Raw genomic sequence first — 24,362 nt, forward strand, 5'->3', positions numbered from 1 at the left:
TTACCGCTAACATGAATATTTAAACGGTCTTGTTACTCAAAACTGTAAATATAACATAACCGGTGTTCATGCAATTTGGTACCCTTAAGAATCAATCAGGCAAAGTTTCTTTAAATCTGAATCAGTCAGGTTTCATGCCTTTGCACGTTGCTTTTCATAATGCTGATGTAGTTGTCATCACCAACACCAATCCTGTTTAACTCCGGTAATTTAGGAACAAACAGGTTAAAGTAAAACGCAAGGCTATGTTTGATTTCTTTTATTGTATTAATTCAATCAACATAAATGCACTTCATGCTAAATGCTACATATATATGTCATTTCTTGATGACAGTTCACATTAGTTACGAATAGCATAGCGGTAAACCAAATTAATTTAGCATATTAAAAAGAGCGCTACGGGCTGTGCAAACTCTAGTAGAAAATGTAATATGCTGTGTAGCCTGCCGTCGGCCATCTTTAAAATCTAATTCAAACACCATCGGCCAACTACTGATTGGCAACAATAACGAAGTTTAAAGTACTCGTAACATGCAAAATGTGAGCTTCGGGACTTCCTGTTTTGAGGAAGAGGATATCTGAAGCAATTCACACAAATACACAGGCGTAAAGGTCATAGCAAGTGTCAAACATGCAAATGAGATTAAAACCCATGCGCTAAGTTGTCTGAAGCTGGATAACGAGCCATGCCATACGCCTATCGGGCCTTTCATGCTAGTGGAGCTTAAAAATTAAATAACACAAGCCATAAAATGTCGTTTCCTATCCCATTAATGACTTAACTTTATTCACCGAACCTTAAACACCTTCACGGAGCTTTTTTATCTACAAGTGTTCAGCATTCAATTCGAAAATATAATTATTGCATACAAAATCACTTTTAGCAAACTCATTTTTAGAGACATTCTTCTGGAGACATAGAAAGCTAAGAACTTCATTGTATTTTACCTTGACCAGGAAGCTGAATAACAAACTGCATGATCGATGTTCCCTACAAATATGAAAAAAGTTCGAAAAACAAGATAAAGATGAAGTCGTATCAAGTGTTACTTTCTCGACGACCTTTTAGCATTCAAAACTTATAAAGTAAATAAAGCAAACCTCATTGAATCAGTAATGGTTCAATTTTGTTTACATTATGTAAACGGAAAACAATCAAGTTCTCGACTTCGTCAAAATATAAACACTTAAATAATCCTAAGGTTATCTTTCACAATTTTCGACATGGGACATTGCTATTCATTCACTGCAGTAGAAAACACGTACGTTTACGTTATTTGAAAGCAAACTAGCATACAAAATAATCACGTTCTCAAATCACGTAACAGATTCCTCTAAAGGAGAGGACATAATTATTAGAGCTGGTTATCATTACATATTGACATACCGATAGTCGCTTTTGTCCGATCGATAATCGATCGATTATAATCGTTTGTACTGTCATTTCATAGTCGAACCGCAACTTCCGGGTTGTCAGTTGCTAACGCTGTCAAGTCACGGACACTTGCAGCGTCATTGGATCACCAAGGAAAAACAATAAACGTCTGTCTTTCTGTTTTGTGTTGTTGAAGGGTGAACAAAGACGTTCTCCAAATGTTGAAATTGAAAAATCTATTCTGTGAAGTACTGTAATTAAGTTTTGTATCGGTATGTTCTACAGCATTCATGAATCCGAAACAACTCAATATTTTAGCCGCCACACATAAGTCACGTGTTTGTGTGCAAATGCAACTCGAATTTTCTTCCAGCCAATAACAAATGTAAATATATCTCAAACCTGAAATACCTGTATCAGTGTCGCCATGTGGTTGCGAGATTTGACGGATGGAACATGGTGAGTGCATGAAGTTTGTCACGTGCTTGTATGCAAATACCAAAGATCAATTCAAGGAATTCCCCTTTCAGCCAATTAGGAAATTGCTAACCTGTAATACCTGGGTCGGATTGTGACGTATGGCTGCATGATAGGACGAATGAGGCTGGCACAGTTTTTGCTCATGAATGTTAATTAGTTCTCATGCGGCTGAAGAACTTGTAAAAAGTGGATGTGTCGGAAGAAATGTTCGTTTTGAAAATTGATTTTTTAAAGGACAAATTATGATTTCTTTATAAACAGATTTCGTTTACATTTTGATAGATATTTTCCGTATTTAGAATTGTAACTTTGTAAACTTACTCACTTAGTGTTTAACTTCATATTTAACTTATATGTGACTCTCTGCAAACAGTTGTACTGTAAATATTTAAACTCTACTGTAATTTTTGTTCAGAAATATCAGTTTGTCCACATTGTCGGGTTTAAGACTATCGGTTATGGTGTTGCCACACACGCTGAATACGTGTTCACTGGGAACAGACGTCGCTGGTGTCGCCAGGTATTTCTTAACAAGTGGGGCCAATTTGGATTAGAATTGGTAGTTTTGTTTCCACTAATTTAAACTTGGCGGGTCCTGTGAGATATAGTCCGCCAGCTCGCTTTTGACGATGTCACTGGGACTCTTGTGTCCCTCATCAATTTTGATGACAGTGGCACCTGAAAACCATTCATCGAGAAAGTTGTCCACTTCAAGTTTAATGTTTTTTGCATGGGTTTGAAACCTCTACTTTCTCCGGTTCGGGCTCACCCGTCTCTGGAAAGTTTGGCAACATTTGGGAGTCAGGTGTGGAAGAGGGGTTGACCGGGTTCTTATTTCACGGCAGTGACTTCAACAGCCTCTCTGACCATGTGTTCTCGTGCTTCCTCCTCAAATGAACTGATGATAGGTAAACTTTTATACCTTGGGTCCAGTATGGAAGACACGATGGGATAGCGCCTGATTGTTGGATTCAAGTAGCGTTATTGAAGGTTGCTTAGAATGGATCTCTTCACGTCTCTCACGAGAGTGTTGTCACCGTCCCTGCTCTCCAGATTCATCTCTAGCTTTTCCAGAATTGGTAGGATCATAGCGACAGAGGGATTCTGTTGATCACATACTACGACAGCGGCAGTTTTCATTGGGCCTATAACCTTAATTAGGTCTTCAACATCTTGTTTCGACGCAGATAGCAGCTAACTACGCGCGTCTTTTTTGATCAATGCATCTATAAAGGACGCGCGTATTGCCGCAGTTTGCTCTGTGAGTAGGACCATCATGTCATGGGTAGAGTTCCACCTTGTGTCCACGTCTTGCAACAATTTGTGGTCAGGTAAGCTGAGCATTTTTCTCTTTTGTGTTAGAATGTTTGTTGCTAATGGACTTCTTTTGCAAACGCCAACAAGTTGACGGCATTTTGCCAGGAGCGGGGATAAACATGGGAGGGACATGCCTGCTTTCACGGACAGATTTAACGCGTGGGCTAAACAGGGTATTTTTTCTCGTTCAAGGGTATCTATGACTTTTTGGATGTTTGCAGCGTTGTCACTTGTGACTATCGGGCGCATGATACCCAACTTCCTGACACTTTGTCGCGTGTTTGAAGAACCAAATTGTTAATGTTCCAGTCATCATCAATGCAGTGAGCTGTTACAGTCAAGTATGCGTGCGTGGCTTCAGATGGCCTGCAGTCCGTTTTTATGGAGACGGGTACGTCTACCTGTCATTTTAGACAAAACCTGCAGTTTTGTATCTTGTACATTTGGGGGATCAAGTAAAAGTAAAGGCATTTCATAAAGCGAATCTGTAGCCACATCAAATATTTTCTTGAATTATTTGGAATCAACTGTAGAGAGTGGCTTCATGTCTAAAACCAAGTGTTCGGTGATTGCTTTGGTAATGGCAATCGATTTGGGGTTAGGTTTTGCCATTTTTTGTTTAAGCTTGGTACTGGTCAACATCGATGATACTGATATTTGATTGGATACACGCGTGTTACTACGACTCTTTGGGTGGGTGTTTTTCAGGTGGTTATTAAGATTCGTGGTATTGCCATTGTAACGTATTGCTGTCGAGCACAAACGGCATATCGCCTTTGATTTGTCCAGTTTGAAACCATCGCACTCTTCGCGATAAAAACCAAAATGTTGCCAAACCTGAAAAAGTTTAGATCTTGTTTTTTATCACTCATGATCAGTCAGAATTCGCCACTTTACTCCAGTTTTACAACTCGTAGTAGTTTAATGACGTCGTGACCTTTCCGGGAAAGGGACACTCCAATCTAAATATAGCTAGATTTGCCATTGGTTGACAGGGGAGGCATGCGTAGTTCACGGCTTCCGTTCAAGAAGTAAACAAGCAATGGCGACCAGGGCCCCGTTTCACAAAACTCTCGTAAGCCTAAGATCTCGTAACTTTTCTCGTAGCATTCGCATCTCCTATGCTACAGTATAGGAGGCACAATGGCTACGAGAAAACTTACGAGATCTTAGGCTTACGAGAGTTTTGTGAAACGGGGCCCAGGGCCCCGTTGCTCAAACCGATCGCAGTCGTTACGACAGTCTAAGTATATGTCAAAGTACAAGAGATACGATCACCATAGCGCTACGATCGCTTTTAGGAACGGGGTGCAGATTGCTAGGTAAAAGAAAACACGAAAGGCAGAATAAAACCAAATCAATATTTTCCGATAAATCGATCTGCAGTTCATCAGTAATCGACAATCGTTTATTTTGACTTGGATCGAACGATTAATCGCTCCAGCACTAATAATTATACAGACACACGGTGATACACAGATATTTTATTTTTATGATATTTCACTTTACACCTCGGATTCTAAACAACGTTCGAATGCTATTAAACGTTCATCCAAATATGAGGTTACTCAAACATGCACACAGCAATCACAAGCTGAAACTATTCTACGTCACCTGGAGGTATATTTCATAAAAAGATGATAATGAATTTATTTTTCATGTTGTAAAAATATTCATCTAAACCAAAAGCAAACTTCTTTGTATTCAACTCTCATACTTAACATCAACACGGACTTGCTTGCATGAACAAAAATTAAGAAAATATAATTGCATGAAATAAACGAACGCTATCAGATGTCCAAAACATTGACAGAGCATATCTACACCCTCTAAAGAGTACAAGTGTTAACCATAAAGACAAGAATAAAAAGAAGCAAATTATCTACAGCAGTACAAATTCTTTTACTTTCGTAGTCGAGTGATGCAAGTCTGAAACCTACATCTTCGCCACCGGGGCTCCCCGTGGCCATCATAGATGAAGCCAAGGTTAAAGCGGTGTAACGCCGACTTCTGGCGAGAGGTGTCTTACTGAAGCTGTCACTTGTAGCCCCTCATCCATTTCAACCACTAAACTACAGGAATTTGTAATCCGAAAGTCAGTTCCGTTGTATTTGTTCCCTTAACAAAAGCGAAAAGTTTTGATATTAGATATTATATGCCAATAAAAAAAAATTGATTGTCGGACGAACCGGCGCGAAGAGTGCTATGTTATCTAGCATAACGTGGCGAGGATGTAAGGGAGTCTGTCAGTGAAACGCCAATCTTTCAACATGATTCTTACTCTTAAATTTAAACTTCCTCTGCTTGTTATACACTTCTGTGAGGCGAAAAGTGTACGTCTGCGTCACTCGAACTACCTTGTACATGTAGCTAACTGTGTCCAGTTCTCAGTTTACCCTTGTATAATGCTCCAGCAAGAGGATTCGGTTTTGCTTCTGGGGTATTTGTTTCAAGGACGTTTTCCCATGATCACTTGCTCTGAACTTATAATCTCCGCCGAAATAAAGAGTAAGATTAGTTACGGTATCGTTACGTTTTACGAGCGGTTGCTGAGTGAATCGAATAACATTTCCTTGAATCTATTCATGATGTTCATGATGCACATCTCTGATACGCATGTACATGCAGCTTGATCCATGAATTCATCTCAGAAAGACGCTCCACTCACCTTTATTGCATCAAACCCATCCCATTGTCAGGCAGTTCAGAGGCTTTAGAGACTTTTGTGAGTTTCAGTTTCTCGGGACCTTGCTATTCACGATTCTCTATTGTCTGTGTGTCTTTGTTGATAAAAAATCCAAAGTTTATCCTTGATTCTTGTAATTGCTTCTCCAATCTAGACATTATTTCTATGAAGGTCAGCTTTGAAACAAGTATTTGTATTTACATTGTCCAACAGTCTTAATTCAAACACAAGAAGACTGAACAGCTTATCTGCAACTTTTACAGTTGGTCCATCATCACGTTTCTTAGTGGTATATTAGGATCATTTAATAAAGAATAATCAGATTTTGGTTTTCTTTGCATTTTGTCAGTATCACTATTCGGTGCCTTATAATCAACCCGTGCCCCTCTGTTTGAATCAATTCACCATTTTTCTTCGACTCGATAACGTTCCTGTTTTGAACACTTACAGTAAATACATGTGTGTTGAGATGCAATAGAACGTATTCCCACAGCAATGAGTAAGAACTTATAATCTCCACCGAAATAAAGAGTAAGTTTCAACGGTAAAGACCCACGTTCAATTTATTTGATCTATTTCTTTCCTTAGATTGGAAAGGGTCTGAGTAAGGTTACAATGTCGTTCCCTCGTACATACAATGACGAGAGGATAATTTCCTAGCGCAGAACCACATTTACTATCATTATGGATGATAATAGCCACATTCATCACATGTAAGTGTTTCCCGATACGAGCTCCATCTGCCGAGATTTTTACTTTAAGACAAATCCTGTCAGTATGAGCATCTGGGTCATTAGCGATCACATTTGGCACAACAGCATGTAACCGCTCTGGGAGTGGCTGTTCAGATCCTAATCCATCTGGAGAATGAGGACTATGTAATGTGGATACAACAATTCTTTTATTCAGTGACTGCGACGTTTCGACATAGATACTAATGTCGTTGTCAAGCAAATGGTACAGTTTGCTTGACAACGACATAAGTATCTATGTTTTACTTTGACAACAACATTAGGATCTATGTCGAAACGTCGCACTCACTGAATAAAAGAATTTGTATATCCATAAATCAGTCCTCATTCTTCATCTACTCAAATGTAATCCATCTGGAATTTTCTTTATGTTAAAGCTACCGTTTAACTGCGAATATGTCTCTTTAATTTTGTGAGATCTGGGAATATTTTTTAACAACAGTAAGTTCATGATACGCAAGAACTAGCCCAGAAACGTTGTGAAAAATAATCAAGAAGTGGATATCCAAATGTCTTTGAGGAATCCTAAGGCTATTATAATTTCTCATTAGAAGCTCATTATGTTGCAGGTGTTGATAACCAAAGATGGCAGATGCTGCTTCACTATTACATGGACATGGTAACTTGTCACGTCTCTTCCTGCATGTGCCCAGCCTGAATTAATGAATATTCCCACGGAGAAGTTCAATAATCACATGTCCTGTATCTTTTTGAATTCTACATGGAGGCGTTATCAGGCAGTTTAGAGAGGGTATAGAACTGCTCAAATCTCGTGCTTGGGCGGATCTAGAGTCTACTAGGGCTGCATATAGTAGTCATTTTAAGTGTTTGTTAATGTATTGTAATGCAGTCAGTATTGATCCTGTCCCCAATTTGTTGCATTGCTTTTCTCGTTGATGTGAATTTTTTAAATACATTTTATAATTTTAATATTCCACCACACACACCTCCCAAATACAAAAGGGTAAAATGGATGGGGAACAAACCCTCCCGCCATAACCAACTATAGTGCAGGAGTTCAAACGACGGCAACTTTAAGCATCAGAGTGATGCATAAGCTCGTAAAACAGTCCATATTCAACGTCTACCTGTCCAACGGCGCATGTTTGCAATGTGTATTCAAAAGTTTCTGACCCAAATGTAGCATGTCTTCATTTGTTTTAACTGAAAATTGGGTCTTTCTTACAAGATCGGGTGGTTGACACATATCACCGTATCCTAAGTGAGTTAATAGATACGCATGATGTTGACCACTGAATTGTCTGATCCAGATTTATTTATAGACCGCCGCCACAGCAAACACGATAGAGTTTCATGTAATCGTTTCACTATGAGATTCTTTTTTCACTTTTCAGCTGCAGCTTCAGAAAACACACGACGAAAACATCATGCAGACGGACGAATAAACATTAACGTGTATTTCTGCTTTGCTTCACGTGTGTTCACTGTTAAACTACTGACGTTAAACAGACCGTTAAGACAACGTAAAATACGTCTACATAAAACAATGTCAGGCCACAATGTTGAGCATTTATAGGTTCAGTACTAGTATGTCATTTTACTATTTTATACATCTTGACGGTGTATAATGTTGCTGGTGCCAATTCAAAACTTAACGTCAACTCATCTTCAGGTAACCCTGATGTACGTTTGCAGCCCAAGACTGATGTAGTTTGCGCAACAACTGATGACGTTGTAGTGGACATGTCGGGTAGGGCATTTCTACTAGTCAATGGACAGGAAACGTCAACACTAGAGAATAGGGCTCGTAACTAGGTCACAGCACTCGCGAGACCTTAGTACTCCCTAAGACAGACGACGTACAGTTTGTACAGTCTAGTAAAGTCATGTTTGGCGGTCACGCAATTTTGAGCCAGAACTGTTTTTGTAATAGACGCTTGTCACCGGAAATGTTATACCGGAAGTAAACTGGGCCCATTCTCGCATATTGCAAGTCGATGCGCACAAATGGAGCCGGGAACCAGTTTAGTACCGGAAGTAGTGCTTCATGAGACTTAGAGGCCTTTACCTTACACCGAAACGGATTCCACAACTGTTGAAACAATTGCGGTATAAAACGATTATCTAATAACCAGTGATGATAACAGGTGTTCGTTTCAAGGGTCGAGTCGCACCCATATCCGCAAAAACTGTTTTAAGCAGTTAATGAAATTTCAAGGATGACTTTTGTTTTCAACTGCAAGAAAACATGATTATGGAAAGGGTACCCTCCCAAATGACCTTGAGTTTACCGTAATTAATAAGATTTAATTCATTTTTACATTTGAAACATTGATTGACTGAAAGCATTTAAGGTATATCTCACAGAAGGCATTTTTCAAAGAAACATATTTTGAACTATAATTTTAACCACAGGTGTTACAGATAAATATGTAGAAGTGACGTAAGTCGCAGATGGTGTAGTGCAGGCCTGTAAAGATCAGGGTTGAAATTGGTCAAATCCGTAGATTGGTGCGTATACTGTTGATCACTGGATTGTCTGGTCTAGACTAGACTTATTTATAGACTGTCGCCTTACAGCTGCGGAGTCCAGTGTAAAACGAAACCCACAGAGGATTCCAGTCTTGATGTCCTGCGGGATGTCTACATGCTTGCATAACACAACCATTCGGTTGAATATATCATGTGTTTACAAGCTTAACACTGTAAACACAGATACCAATGACAATACGAGACTGACACAAAGCATGGGTCGCAATACCCATGCTGACGCTGCAGGCCTGCCGGGCGATTTGCCCGGTGGTTCTCTGATGTAAATTTTGAACTTCCGCTGTGGTTTTGTCACAGTTTTGTTTAATTCGAGGATCTCGCATGCCCCCTCCTCATCCTCACTGGCCAAACATACTTCCTTTTCCCTTTTGCCATTCACAAGTGTTAGATTGAACGTATCCTTAAAAATCTCTATATCCATCGTGAACCCTTTATAGTGGAGACCTCTAACAGCCCAGTCTGTAGAGTTAGGAAGCAAACATGGTCTTAGGTCCAGGTGATCATCGTGATATCGAATTCCTGCATATCCAAATAGGGCTGCTTGAAGGAGTCCCCCTGCGGCGGTGATGAAATTGACACAACGGACTCCCTGAGGATTTGATGCCGGCTTCTCGCTGAATATCTGGGGAAAATACAGATGTTTGTCACTTTCTTATCTAGAATATGACTTAGAATATGGGGCAGCAAGAATGTAAGACAACCACTGACCCTTCTGCGTGCCAGGTTGAGGCTGTGTCCAGTTTATGTATTAAAAGTATCGTCATAAATGTGGAAAATTAAAATCGTAATAATATTTCTGACCTGTTGTTTTCCATTGTAATAGAGGCCATGTGACTGGCATTCATAAGCATATGAACTGCACATTTTTAAGTCTACGAAGCTATTCCTGAAAGGACTCTTGCAGTCCTGGATATGCTTTTTTCCTCAGAAGGATATGATATAAAGACATGGCAGAAAGCAAACACGGAGCAATATAAGTGCAATATAAATCTCAGAAATTACAAAGGTCGGACCATGCTGAGCTTAAACAACAATAAGAAGGTACAGACCTATTGTAATAGTTTATTAATCATTACCTACAAGAAAAAAGACCGTTCGATTTTTCAACAGTTGAAATAAATACAAAGATTGTTTCAGTGGAAAGACAGGATCAAGATAAATACACATTCACTATTATTCTGACGCCGGCAAAAGGAACGAATGTACCCCCTCCAGTGATAACATGGTTTGTACTTGAATAGACACATTTGGAATTCGGATGCAACCCAATCGTAGACGGTGTTGCAGTTATGATCTAATTTTGTAGAACACTACCACATATGGTCAAACCTCCGATAAGGCAGAAATAGAAACGCCTAAAATATTTAATATTGTTTAAGTGTTGTTTTAGCCGTGATTCTCGATTCCGGATTCTGGTACACACATTTCTACCAAAGAATGTAACATTTTGTCACGTCTTTCCAAAACACTGAAAAGGAGAGAAGGAACTGTGTTTCCCAACTATGGAGTTACCCAAGTAGAACATTTTCCTTGTTGAACTTTATACAATGTTGCACCAATACTCCACATATCAAAACCATGCTGACCGGTGTTCTCCAGCGTGTACCTCTGGTGGCATGTATATCGGAGTGCTTATGGTTGGCTTTCTGTCCTGCAATGTATCCTCCCGCCACAACTTCGTTGCTCCCCTAAAGTCGAGAAGTTTACCTTCAAATCATTCCCAGTGTACGGAATCCTTATATTGCAATGTGCTTTGTTTTCTTGAAATTTCAAAACACATATTAAGTTCAAATTTCAAGTAAAGTATCTTGAAGCTTCAAGCCGAGAAGCTGAAATTTCTAGATAGTTTATCTTGAAATTTTATGATAATAAGTTGCTAAAAAACTGCATGGCCCTAAAAAGGCTTCCGTACCAATGAGTGTATTTGCCGGATTTATATCTCATTGAACACTGTTCTTGTGTACGTAATTGAGTGGCTTTTAGAACTTGTCTTGAGATATTTTTCAAAGCGCTTTGTCTCTGCAAGATGTTGTTCCAACCATCGAAATACTCCATTATCACCACCTGCAGTCCGTGGTGGGTAAACAGAACACAGACTTGGATTATATTCTTGTGTTTCAACGGACTCGTGATCCGGAATTGTATGGCCCATTTCTTAGCTGTCGTCTGCGGGTCGAATGAATTTCGGCGGACTCTTTCACAGCGTATGTTCGCCCATCTTTGATGACTTTGTATATGATTGCGGTTCCTCCTGATTCAATTACATGCAGGAATCTGTACTTTCGGATGGTTTGGCCAAGGAATAAACTTCACATTTCGCATACTTCCGCAGCAACTCTATGCACGCTTTCAAAGAAGGAAGTTGAGGTTAACGTGTAATCTGGAGAGGAAAAAACCCCCCACAAACCTACTAATTTTGCTACATTCCAGTGTTTACGTGTTTAAACAAGCTGATATGTGTATAATCGTATGGAATTTCAGAGGTTATGAAGGAAAGCACTGCGAATTCATTGTTTTCATTTAGAGAGACATGGGGTCAAATAGCCCAGGAATTAAGTAATAAGTCTATTTCATGATTCTCTGCGCGTTAGTAGGTAATCGATAAGAATCGTCTAAACAATTCAAAATATATATCTTAAATATTTCTAAACTGTTGATGAAAACGTGTTATCATTCGCAGATAAACACACCAAAAAATATATATATATAAACAAACAAAAAACCGAAACAAAAAACAACAGAAAAAACAAACAAAAAAACCCACGAGTTTGTCATTTCTGTATTAAAAAATCCGTGACATTTTCTTTCCGTGACGTAAGATTGTGACGTTGAAAGATTATCAGCGCTCGGCATATTCCGTATCCCGAAACGACACGAATTGTCACGGATGAGAACTGTCAGAATAGTATACGTTTATCAGTAATTGGTTAAAATATACCAATGACATTTTCATTTTATTGAATTTTCTTTAACATATATACATTTCCACATTCATGATACTCTTCAGTTGATGACTATCATATGGCTTTCACATAGGACATCTGAAGTGAACATCCGGACAACTACTAAAAAAACCCCCAAAATAACGAAAAAAAACCCAAAACAAACAAACAAACAAAAAAAAAACAAGAAAAAACAAAACAAAACAACAACAGAAAAAACAAAACAAACAAACAAAAGAAATTAATGTTATAATAAGATATAAAACTATACTATTATTTCTACAGTGCCTGGCCAATGTGGGTCATCAAAATGGCTGCCGTGCGAATTTGTCCGGTGCGGTGTTACGTCTCGACTTTTGCAAATAAACGAAATACATAGTAGTTACACTTACGGTTGGTGATCAATATTTGGTCATATCACCCTTGGCGAGAATTGGGGCGGTGGGGTAGTCTAGTGGGTAAAGGCGTTTGCTGGGCATAAAATGTGAAGCCCATTTCTGGTGTCCCCTGTCGTGATATTGTTGGAATATTGCTAAAAGCGGCGTAAAACTAAGCTCACTCACCCACTCGCGTATCTCAATCTCCTAGGAATCGACTGATATTAGCTCTGAACATAGTGAAGTAGGAGATAAGTCTAGAGTCGGGGGACCGTTCGCACTAAGTCTTTCCTGCTTTTGATGTGTATTTCTTTTTCCAGTTGAATTTACAATGTCAGACATTTGTTTTCAGTAATGTTGATTTCAGGGTTCTGTGACGGCCAGGCCATACAACGGACATTATTTTCCTGTTTTCACCATTTTGTTCTTCGACGTGAGTGGACCGGCGCATTGGTGTCTTGGATAATCCCTTCGTTATTGACAAAGTTCTTGGTGATAAATGGCCACAAATTGTCTTAATGGACACTGATATATTTGACTGAACTGATGGCACCTTCAACTGGTACCCGACTCCCCACACCGCTGAAAGTGACCTCCTGGGCTTCCGCCAAACACTGACACATTTCTCTCGACCAATTACAACTTGGGTCTCGTCTGAAAATATGACACTTGTCCAATAATTATCCAAATTAATCTTTTTTCCACCATGCGACACGAGGTTTTCTGTTTTCCTGACTCATATTGATAACCTCTCCAACTTTCCTACGGTAAAATCCACGAAGGCTAAGATATTTCATAAGGTAATGACAGATTCACAAGGTTAGCAAATACACTCAAAGGTGTTCTTTCTTTCCGATCCACCCAGTGGATCAAAGAGGGACGATCGCTTCGTGACCCGTTTTCGAGATTTTCCCTTTCATCAAAAAATGTACAGATAAGACTGACTTGCTCCTAATATTTCAGAAATATATCTTTGACTCCGGCCATCCAGATGTATATTAACACCCATCTCCTTCTGCTCAGTTGTCATTTGTTTACGAGTGGCAGCCATGGCTAGCAGACGACAGGAAATGTGTAACTTACCTCCCTTTAGTCCTATTACCGGTTTGGATTTAACCAGACAACTTACCTGAACTCATTTCTATTTTTAAAACGATTACGAGAAATGGCAAAAACAGAACAGGTACCGCTATTCAAATATTTCCGCCTACCAGGCTCAATAAATGTGACTAATTTCATCTTTAACATTGGACTTATAAATTTCTTTGACTGACGTTTGAGAGGTCATTCATAATTCAGTTGAGTGCATTCTTTTTAAATTTCCACCAGTGGCATGGCAACAAGGTTAAACAAATGTTCTGTTTGAGAAATAGTTTATTAAGTCATTTTTGAGTTTATTGTTCTTGTTCTTATTGTTCTTGTTGTTCTTATTCAATTTTTATTGCTTCGGTGATATTAAAAATCGTTGGAATTAAAAAGGAATAAAAAGTCATCGTTATAGTGTAAAGTAGTTCTGTTGTTCATGCGCCAGTATGAAATCCCATCAGATGGGTACGAATCGCTCTTCGACTTGTTCCTGAATAACACGAGTTGGTCACGAATGTCTGTGAAGGTTCATACTGAATGAACTCACGTAAAATGAGAATCTAATCATAAATATAAACGATCAATTTATTCTTGGGCACTGACAAAAATTGTATATGTTTTAGTGAAGTCTTTAGAAAATAACATTACAATATCCCCCAAAATATTCATTACAACTTATTCCATTGTTTGGGATATATTCGAATATGTAACGTACTTTGAAGGGGCCATTGATGTTCCGAAACATCATCCGGAAGTCGTCTGCTGCCTCTTCCTCCTCATCCAGTTCCAAGCGGGTCAGTGAGTGCATGCTCCACGTTCCGGTGTCAGGGCCCACCCGGTCTGTCAACTGAAAAGAAAGTCCATTTCCTATTAATTTGACTGCTCGACGCTTCCTGTTGTTCATTTGCGGTATGATACCTTAAGTCTTGTGCATATCAATAGACAACATGTTTTTCATCTCAGCTCATGGTAATATATATCGTAGACTGATGGCAACTTTTGTATTCTTTTCATGGGATATTGTGCGTAGACAAATTAATTTTGTAGCTACATCTAGATCTGCAAAACCAGAAATATTTAATTGAAACTATGAACGTGAAATATTCTGCCTGTCGCTGTAAGCTAATATGCAAAGGTATATCCGATGTCATGGCTGGCCTCAGAAACAGATACCTTTTGGTGTAATGTGCAAATTGATAATCATATGAATGGATTATTGACGATCGCGAAAATGGCAACTATGCCTTTCCAGCCGTACAAGAGATAATTTCATTTCCCCAGTCAAACTTACATTTTCATAGATGATAAGGTCGTTCTTCCTGACTGTGCGTGGCATTGTCATCATGAGTGGAAATCCAAGCAGCACCACGTCGGACTGTTTAATGCTCTCTGGGTATAACATAGACTCGTATATAAATACACAATTTGTAGGGACGCATAAGTCATAAACTACTCAGTGTCTCTATACAAACAATCGAGATAGATTATTATTCCTTCATAATAAAATAATAATCAGAAGAAGATTTCAATTAAATTCCATTTCTTTCTTTCTTTATAGGGTTGTGTTTATCACCTCTATTGGCAATATTCCAGCCACACGAACACTATCAATAATCAAGTCTGGGTCAGAACATCCAATGACTGACACCATGAGCATTGATCGACACATCTGGTACACGATGACTTGACTTGCTTTGGAGCACGAACACCCGACACGCCATAAAACATGACAAGCATGCATATGGGCTGCTGAAGATCATCACTGTCGGGTTTCACGACTCTGAGACATATGACTTTTTTTATTTGCAGCACAACCAAATTTAATTTGGCCATATGAAACATTCAGATTGATGTCTGCTTTCAAATGCTAATTTGTTAAGTCGTTTTGGGTAAAAGGTCAAATCCGTGCACGTAAGTGTTGCGATAATGTAAAGATACAAATGGCAACGTGACTTGCTGGAGATCACTTCAAGCCCCAACCAACACCAGGTCAATTCGACATTACCATTGAGAGCAAATCCCTCGAACTGAGGATGGTATTGCTTCTCCTCGTCAAACATAATCAGCATGTTCTTGGCAATGTCAGAGAATGTCTCTATCTCGCCTTGTTCGGTCTCACTAAGATTCCTGCAGAGAAACAAACTGCGTTACAACTAGGGGAGGGTATTAGAGGCTGGGGGATACAAGTCTTGCGATGGCGATAGTCTATTGCGACCAATCGCAATAGGTTTTTATTTTTGAATTGTCCCATTTTAAGCCAGTTCCCAAATGAATGTATAGATTATATGAAATCAAAAGTAGTTTCAGTCTATTTAATAACCGACAAGAAATTTGAAACCCAGATCAGTTGAACAATTAAAACATAAACTTATTGTTCTTCACACCGAGCCGCATGTTGTGTTTGCTGCCATCTTTGTTTGAGTCGTATCATGGGCGGATAACTCTAAATCAAAGCTGTAGTTCCTGTATTTTGTGCCGCACATTTATCAACGGAAGTCAATTACTAAACTATCGATAGTCACACATACTGTCAGTGCATCGATAGTTTTTGTTTCTACCATCGATTTTTGTCGGAGACTCAACAATTGCAATCCATCTATAGTTCGATGCACCGTTACATCACTAACAACCCTCGCAAGTGAAAGCAGCGATGTAAACACTTGTCAGCTATTCCATTGATGGATCGCCAATCTTTTGTGATGCATCATGACCTCAGCTTACGGGTTGTAGGTATCTCTGATATAGGCCGGCAGCTCCAGACTCAGTCTGGCGTTGTAGTTGGTGAAGACAGAGTTGTTGACGTTGTAGTGGTATTCGTCGGGTCCCATGACGCCTGCAAGCATAAGACACGACAATGATGTGCATCCGGTTGGGTGATGGGTGAGGGGTAGTGGTTTGACCAAGGGCTCAGTATTTTCTGAATAAACAGACCTTTTTTAAACATTAAGTGGTGGGCATATCTCACTCATGTCATGGATCAGATGACACAATAATGAAGCCGGTGCATAGTGAGCGTTACGGAACAGCCTTGACCCTTTGACCTTGGCAACGACCTTCACCCGTGTATGTATTACTTAAGTTAGAAAATGAGTCCCTGTGAGACTAGGAATTCAGACCCCAATAAAACCTTGACTGGCTTGATTCAGAGCCTTTGAATCACAGAAAAACCTGGATGGAAGAAAAACAAACACGTTTCTCTGTCAATTGCAATGAGACCAACGAGGTGGTCTTTACGCAGTCGATTTTGGATCAGTCAAACCAGTGGTTCAAAGCATGAAAAGTATGCCAAGCAGGGCAAACTGAGAATTTGATCTCCATTTCACTTCGCGAACAACAGTTTCTGGGAGTTTATCTTGACCCAGAATCCTCATATCCTGAAATATACCATTCCAAAAAGGAAGGGGATATTCCATTTTGCGAGCTGACCAATAGCCAGTGCCAGTACATCTGAGAAAAAGTAATACATGTCCATACAGATGAAATATTTCCAAAGGAATGGCATAACTTGTCACATTTTCCCTTAATTTCTCTTCGTAATATCTGTTTCCTCATAGACATCATCATTTGCATTTTATCAATCTTGTAAATCCAATATCTCCTACTTTTTTAAATGGTATATTATTGGCATGTGATAAAGCACTATGATCAACGTGTACATACCTAGTATCTCATATTGACCATTATCACTCCGGACAACTCGACTTGCCCAGAACCGGGCGACGTCCATCGCCAGCTCTAGTCCATGAGCATCTGCGAGGATGGTGACGTCATCAGTCGCATACAAATATTGACGGAGAGCTAGACTGACGTCAGCGGTCACGTGGACTTGATACTCAGCAGCCTCGTTCCATGGACACACCTCTTCACCTGAAGCAAGACTGGTATCTTAGGGAACGGTATGCATCATGTTGTATATCTGAATTTGACATTAGAATGTGGTTATTCCAACAACATGTATCTGTAACGAATGAGAGTTTACTGAACTAGCTACTGTTTGTGGTGTTTAATTCATACATGGATTCCAAACGAATGCATTGCAAACAAACTGGCTAAAACGATTATATCGAACAACATACGAAAAGCTTAATTCTAATGCAGTTTTAATAATAAAAAATGTAGCAGAAACTTCTTTTGAGTTGTATTTGAGTTATGTATTTGAAAGTTTTACTTTTTGGATATAAACAGTGTAACTGAATTATGTCATGGTCAAGACAGCAGATGCATGTTTTCCATTGCGTGACTTTTAGGAAATGTGAACTGTTCATACGATGTTTGCTCGGGAAAAGAGCAAAAGTTACAATGGTGAGTGACTTCATGTAGGTACGACTGCCAGTCTTTCTCAGCCCAGTGTCGGGGCATTAGCGCAGGCGTAACTGACTCAGGGAACCAGGCTTTTCTTCAGATCTGATCAGCATTTGATTTGAACAAACTTAACTCAGTGAGCAACTGTTCTGACCAACTCATTGAGCAACTGTTCTGACCAACTGCTTGAGTATGAACCAAAGGACAGTAATAAGCACCTCTGTCGGGGTAGTACTCGACAGTGAGTGAGTGAGCATGGTTTAACATCGCTTTTACCAATATTCCAGCAATAGCACAGAGGGAGACACCAGAAATGGATTTCACATAGTGTGCCCATGTGAAGTATCACACGGGTCTTCGGCTTGACAAGCGAGCACTTTAACCATTAGTCCATACCACTGCCTCACATGGTCAAGATATAACGTGAGGGTGATCAGGACCAGTGTATAATATCATTTAGCTATCACCACATCTGGCTTGTGTGGGAGTATTAATGTTACCTGTTTGAGCTTGTTCCCATGGAAACCTGGCCCCTTGGTAACCTGTTTTGTTTGCGTGTTGTCTAACTGACGGCAGCACCCTTGTTCTTGAACCAATGAGCAGTGCTGCCAGATGAGGATGCAGAGACATGACTGGTGGCAGTATCCACGTGTCCATATCCCAGAACACGTGACCGAGGTAGTCGTTGTAGGGGGATGTCTTGTTGGGAAAGGCCACGCCTCCTCGGGACAGTCCACCTGTACATTGACATAAGAGGACAGCTTCGTGTAATGAATGAGCGACTGAGTGAAGTTAGCTTTACACCACATTCAGCAGTATTCCAGCTATACCGCGGCGGTCTGAAAATAATCGAAGCTGGACCAGAAAATCCAGTGATCAACAGCATGAGCATTGATCTAAGCAGCTCGGAAACGATATGTGTCAACCAAGTCAGCAAGCCTGATCACCCGATCCCGCTTGTTGCATTTACAGGTGCCGCTTAATGAACCACAGTAAGAACCTTTGATCACTGCGGATTGACGAGGACAATGTCCCCCGAGTATAGCCTGTCAAAAGTCACCATCACTCATAAAACAGATTTTAAAAATATACAAAAAGGAGGAACATTTTGATTTTCAGTGGTTTTTAAATTTTAAAATAATCAAACCTCTCTTTAAGTGAAATATTTACATGTACCTCACATTGTAGGAAAGTCATTACATGCTCTTTTCCACTAGGGCAATGAGTATATAATATCTAAAGATAATTAATAATGTTTGAGCACCTTCCTTTGGATATTGAAAATGCTCAAGTTTATATGAACGTTGTACGGTAAACAATATTCAGTTACAATATAGCAGACAAAGTGATACTTGAGTGTCACGTGAACCAAAATGGTCGAGACTCTTCTATACACGTTAAGCGACTTCAGCTCGAAGTATGTACATCCGACAAGGTAACAGAGCCTTATTACAGCCCCGTGGGACGGCAGCTTATTGTGATGGATGGGTTACCTGGACTGAGACCCATGAAGGGGTTGAGGGGGTCATGACTGAGGGGAATCGAAGACAGGATGTAATACAGGCCGGCGTTAAGAGTCCGAGCAACATCCGGGTTGCCATTCACCTCCAGGCTACCCTCCTCCCACACCTTGCGCCATGCCTGACATTAAAATAAATTTTGTTCATGTAATCAACATGTGACATGAAAATTAAGTTTTGCTCAGTAAAAAATATCCGACGTGAAAAGTATAATTTGTTCAGCAATCACCACCTGAAATGAAAAGCAAAATTTTGTTCAGTAATTAACATCTGACATGGAGAGAACATTTTGTTCAGTAATCAACATGTGACATGAAAATTAAGTTTTGCTCAGTAAAAAACATCCGACATGAAAAGTATAATTTGTTCAGCAATCACCACCTGAAATGAAAAGCAAAATTTTGTTCAATAATTAACATCTGACATGGAGAGAACATTTTGTTCAGTAATCAACATGTGACATGAAAAGTAAAATTTTGTTCAGTAATCAACATCAAATGAGTCTAATTTTGTTCAGTAATCAGTAATTAATACCTGATGGTACCAGCGCCATATTTTATTCAATTGCAAACGCCACAACACAGCAGCAAGGTGCATATGGAAGACAGACAAACATAGAGTATTGTCTGTGACAGAGGGTGCTTATCACAATCAACACGTTTTTATGTATAGTGTAGATTATTTGTGTACACAACCAGGATATACGACTTTATAATCCGAGCATAATCCGCTTCAATCTGCGCGAACCTATTCACTGTGTATGCGCTTTGTAGCACAGCACTGTTCTTGAAACCACTTTTAATCCCACCTGGGGTGAAATTAGTGAATCGTTTGAATTCCGATCTCGCGGCTTTTTTGCATCACTTTATTTTTCAACTATATAAGTTGAATTTGTGTCTTTGATAATTTGTTCCTGTAAGTCCATACCGAAACGTATCAGCATCTGCAAAGTTGTGTTTTGCTTTTCATGTAAGCTTTAAGTATTTACAGAACAGAAATATATTCATCTCAGGCACAAGTACATGTATACAGGCTATAAAGGTGATGACAGAGCCTGGGTGGATGTTTCTGCACTATAGCTTACGGCTTAAGCTTACGGCTTAAGCTTACGGCTTACCTTACTAAGGGAATCACCGGAGACACTCAGATGCTCCAAGAGAGTTAAGTGTTTTATTGTTAATGTATTGGTGCAAAAACTGACCAGGGCCACTGACTGTCCCACAGAGAGTTCGTTACTACCATTCGTAACTCTATACTACACCATTGACTTACGAATGACGTAACGCCACGAACGCTTTGTGAATCTGGTCCCAGGTAGTTCTGATCTGAATATGGGCGGATGAGGCCTACCTCAACGTGAGTGTTCAGTAAGCTGTCAGAAGACATCTCGACCGCGCTGTCATAGGCGAGTAGGGCGTCTCCCTGGTCAGTGCTGACTGCGGTGATGAACACCGACGACATATTGGCAACGTCAGGCTTCAGGATCATGACTTCTGGCACGTGCGTCCAGACCTGGAATACTCCGGTTGTCTGACTTCCGTCAACTTCCGGTACTTTTGTCCTTGCCAGATAACCTCTGAAGTGTTGAATGACGTAGAGCCAAACATGGACAATTTCCATTCGATCTGTGGCTTATAGTAATGAAAAAAATGCGTCACATTGCCATCAACTTAAGTCAAATGTATCACAGAATTTGTCAGGTAAAAAATGTTTGTTTGTTTAACGCCGCACGTGAGCTGCTTGCGTCAAGCATGGGTTGTTAATGACTAAGCCAGACAAAAGACAACATTACAGCTATCTTTATGGTGGATCAATACAGAACAACAGACAAATGATAATTCAATTAAGATTTGTACTTAGAATGTAAATTCATAACAAATGCGTGGGATTCATTAACGGAGTTTATATGCGGCAAATCCGATCTAAACCAATGAAATGAGCAATTGTCTCAATGCCAAACACCTGATTCTCATTATCTGATTATATTTAGAACACAGCGTTCGAAATAACCGCCGGTCCGGAGGCCCATCGCCGGTTGTTATTGTATCGGGCCGGCAGTTTCAAATATCTGCAGGCCCTTGCGGCCTTCAGTAGATTATCTGTCAGTTATGTTTCAACTGGAATGCTTCCCAATTTGTCCTTTATTAAGGTTCTGAAATAATCCATGATCCATCAACTTACAGGTTCACTTCCTGGTATTTCAGCGTTTTGACGTTGAAATGTCAACACAACAAATCAAAACAAAAGAAATAACTCCTCTGTGTGTCATAGGATTCACTTGATTTAGTAGAAACAGGGTGAAACTGTTTTTCGGTTTGACTTTAGCCAACAGGGCCTGCAGATTTCATTCAGGGCCTGTAGATTTTGAAGCCTGCATGCAGCAGCGGGCCATGAACACCGGCTTGCAAATTAAACACTGCTAGAACACGTGTAATCTTGTTTACGACCAAATTCATATCATAATGGGTTAATCTCATAATCGAAACCTTTTTCTATTTATATGGTTAACTGAATTGAATTTGCAAATCAGATTTACAGAAACGTGAATGATACATGCAGACGTTGTCCATAAGTGAGTCATCATAAGCGAAATTCCCATAGACTTGAATGTTAATGAACTGTTGCAAGAATAATTTTCAAAAATGTAGTTTTGGTCGAATTGCTTTCAATACTTATCTACCAGCTGGGAAATCATCTTACCTACATAATTTCCATTCCGTTTGCCGATGAATATTAAGAAAACTGCAACTATTTTGATAACATGTATTAGACTTACCACTTACCATTTTTTTAACATGACTGTCTAGGGATAGATTAAAAATAACTTGTACTTATGGTGCTTAATCAGGTTTCATTCGATAGCTAATCAACGGCATGATTAAAGAAAATTATGTACACGTAGATGCAGATGATATCCGAGCTATGAAAACATGAAAAATATGTATATAAAATGACTTCCATTCAATTTATGAACATTATTCTTGCAACAGTTTATTAACATTTAAATCTACCGGAATTTCACTAACGATGACTCACTTAAGGCCAACGTCTGTATATATCATTCACGTTTCTGTAAATCTGATTTGCAAATTCAATTCAGTACATATGTATGACCAAGGATCAATTAAGGAAGCATAAAAGTATAAATGTAGGTTAATTGAATGATAATTCGAAAAATGGAATTTTCCGAAGTTTGAATTATCGATCACGCTTGCTTGTATTGCTTATCACGCCGGTAATTCCACACACTCCCCATTGTCTCACACCTTCTGTTGCTACGATCGGTTGTGTTAAGGGCATTCATCGTGAGATCTTCACTATCTTCTCCACGGTTTACGCTTAGGTTTAGAGTTATCTCCCCCTGGCGACGCCTGGATACATTGATAATAGTGATCAGTAGTCTCGTCATCTTCCTGTGAGCAAAATACTGGATGTCGATGTCTGCATCTTCTCTTGTGATATTCTGTGTGAATATACCTGTTGAGAAAATCGGAGAAAACAATAACTTTGAATCTGATCTGAAACAGCATTTTATACTTTAAGTTATCTTATTTAGTACAAGGTTTTATGGACGAAACGAAGAAGGAAGAGAATTCTTACCGTTAATGGTATTGAGGTTCCAAAACATGCTTATATCATTGCACACTGCTTAAAAGTGATAATTATAACACGACTGAAATGACATTTATAAAAAGTATGAATGAATTCGCAGTACGGGGAGAGAATTTGACCTTGGGCAAGTTCTTGACCGCGACTAATATTTTTGGTCATAAACTTCCTCACGTGAGGGTTTACCAATATCACTTCTATAAAATTCCTTGAACAACATTATGATACGCCCCTACCTTTACATGTGGTTTCCTTTAAAGTGAGTGAGTATGGTTTTACGCCGCATTTAGCAATATCCAACAATGGCAGAAATGGGCTTCACATTCACATGATTATGATAAAAAAAGCTGCGGCGAAAAACTAAACTCACTCACTCATTACATTCCTGTCACGTGTCTGTGTACCTCTGAACATGTCAAGTGAATAATGTCGTGAAGAGTTGCCTCCCCTGTCATTGACGTCAATGGATGACGTCGCGGGTATTCTAGTCCTGTGGCTGTCGCTCCCCTTGCCGTTGTAGACGCCGTTCATGTATACAGTGTCGCTGAGAACGTTTGTGGCAATATGTCCATTACCGATCGTAGGCCGGAATCTGTCGTCCCGAGGAAAACTGTTTGGACAGAAAATAACATACACTTCATTTAAACTGTTCCTGTTAACCCCCTTAATCCCGATACTGTGTTCCCGAACCCACGTCTTTGTAAAATCTGAATGGTGAACGTTGTGCAAGAATTGCGCTCATGTTATGTAAGAATCACGCTCACGCCGTGCTGGATATATCTTCAATTATTATATTACACAGAGGGTTGGGATATTATATTTCCAAACCTCGTGGCGTAAATTCGAATGCAAGACTAAGGCGGAATGCAAAAACTGTCACTGCTAAGAAATTAGAAACAATCAGTCGCTTTTGTATAATATTTGGCATCTTCGCGGAAACTACAGGCCACTGTCTGATATTTGCAACTATTGTAATACTTGTAATATTTGTATTTGTTATATTGGATGGCTTGCCATAAATGACGAAGAAAGATATTTATCTTTGAGTGAGTGTGAGTGAGTTTAGATTTTCGCCGCTTTCAACAATATTCCAGCAATATCACGACACCAAAATGGGATTCACACATTGCAGCCATGTGGGAAATGGAACCCGGATCTTCGGTGTAAGGAGCGAACACTTTAACCACACGGCTACCCCACCTCCCTACCCCATACAGCTGGAATATTGCTGACTGCGCTGTTAAGCCTACCTAAATCAGTACAACACTCTATCTTCTAGGTTATACGACTGCTTTCGGTTTGAAACACTAACTTGCAGGTGACCCCACAACCTTCGGATTAACACTTTAGGGTTATCCTACCACCAACAGTTTAACGCTTTAACCTCTGTATTACCCTACCACCT

At 39.6% G+C, this 24,362-nt stretch overlaps 1 protein-coding gene across 1 annotated transcript in view; it reads right to left on the bottom strand.

Moving 5' to 3' along the window:
- Nucleotides 1–8,857: 8,857 nt before the first annotated feature.
- The window catches only part of LOC137295308 (protein-glucosylgalactosylhydroxylysine glucosidase-like), a 29,117-nt gene continuing 13,612 nt past the window's right edge, over nt 8,858–24,362 (bottom strand). Inside the window, exons 3-12 of the mRNA XM_067826623.1 lie at nt 22,615–22,825; nt 20,699–20,924; nt 19,322–19,469; nt 18,329–18,565; nt 17,187–17,411; nt 16,248–16,359; nt 15,532–15,653; nt 14,818–14,915; nt 14,242–14,373; nt 8,858–9,743 (exon numbers count right to left, since the gene is read on the bottom strand). Of these exons, the coding sequence (XP_067682724.1) occupies nt 9,261–9,743; nt 14,242–14,373; nt 14,818–14,915; nt 15,532–15,653; nt 16,248–16,359; nt 17,187–17,411; nt 18,329–18,565; nt 19,322–19,469; nt 20,699–20,924; nt 22,615–22,825 (1,994 nt within the window). The 3' untranslated portion in view covers nt 8,858–9,260. The remainder of the gene's footprint in view (nt 9,744–14,241; nt 14,374–14,817; nt 14,916–15,531; nt 15,654–16,247; nt 16,360–17,186; nt 17,412–18,328; nt 18,566–19,321; nt 19,470–20,698; nt 20,925–22,614; nt 22,826–24,362) is intronic.

Source organism: Haliotis asinina, chromosome 8, assembly GCF_037392515.1.
Source record: "Haliotis asinina isolate JCU_RB_2024 chromosome 8, JCU_Hal_asi_v2, whole genome shotgun sequence".
NCBI lineage: Eukaryota > Metazoa > Mollusca > Gastropoda > Lepetellida > Haliotidae > Haliotis > Haliotis asinina.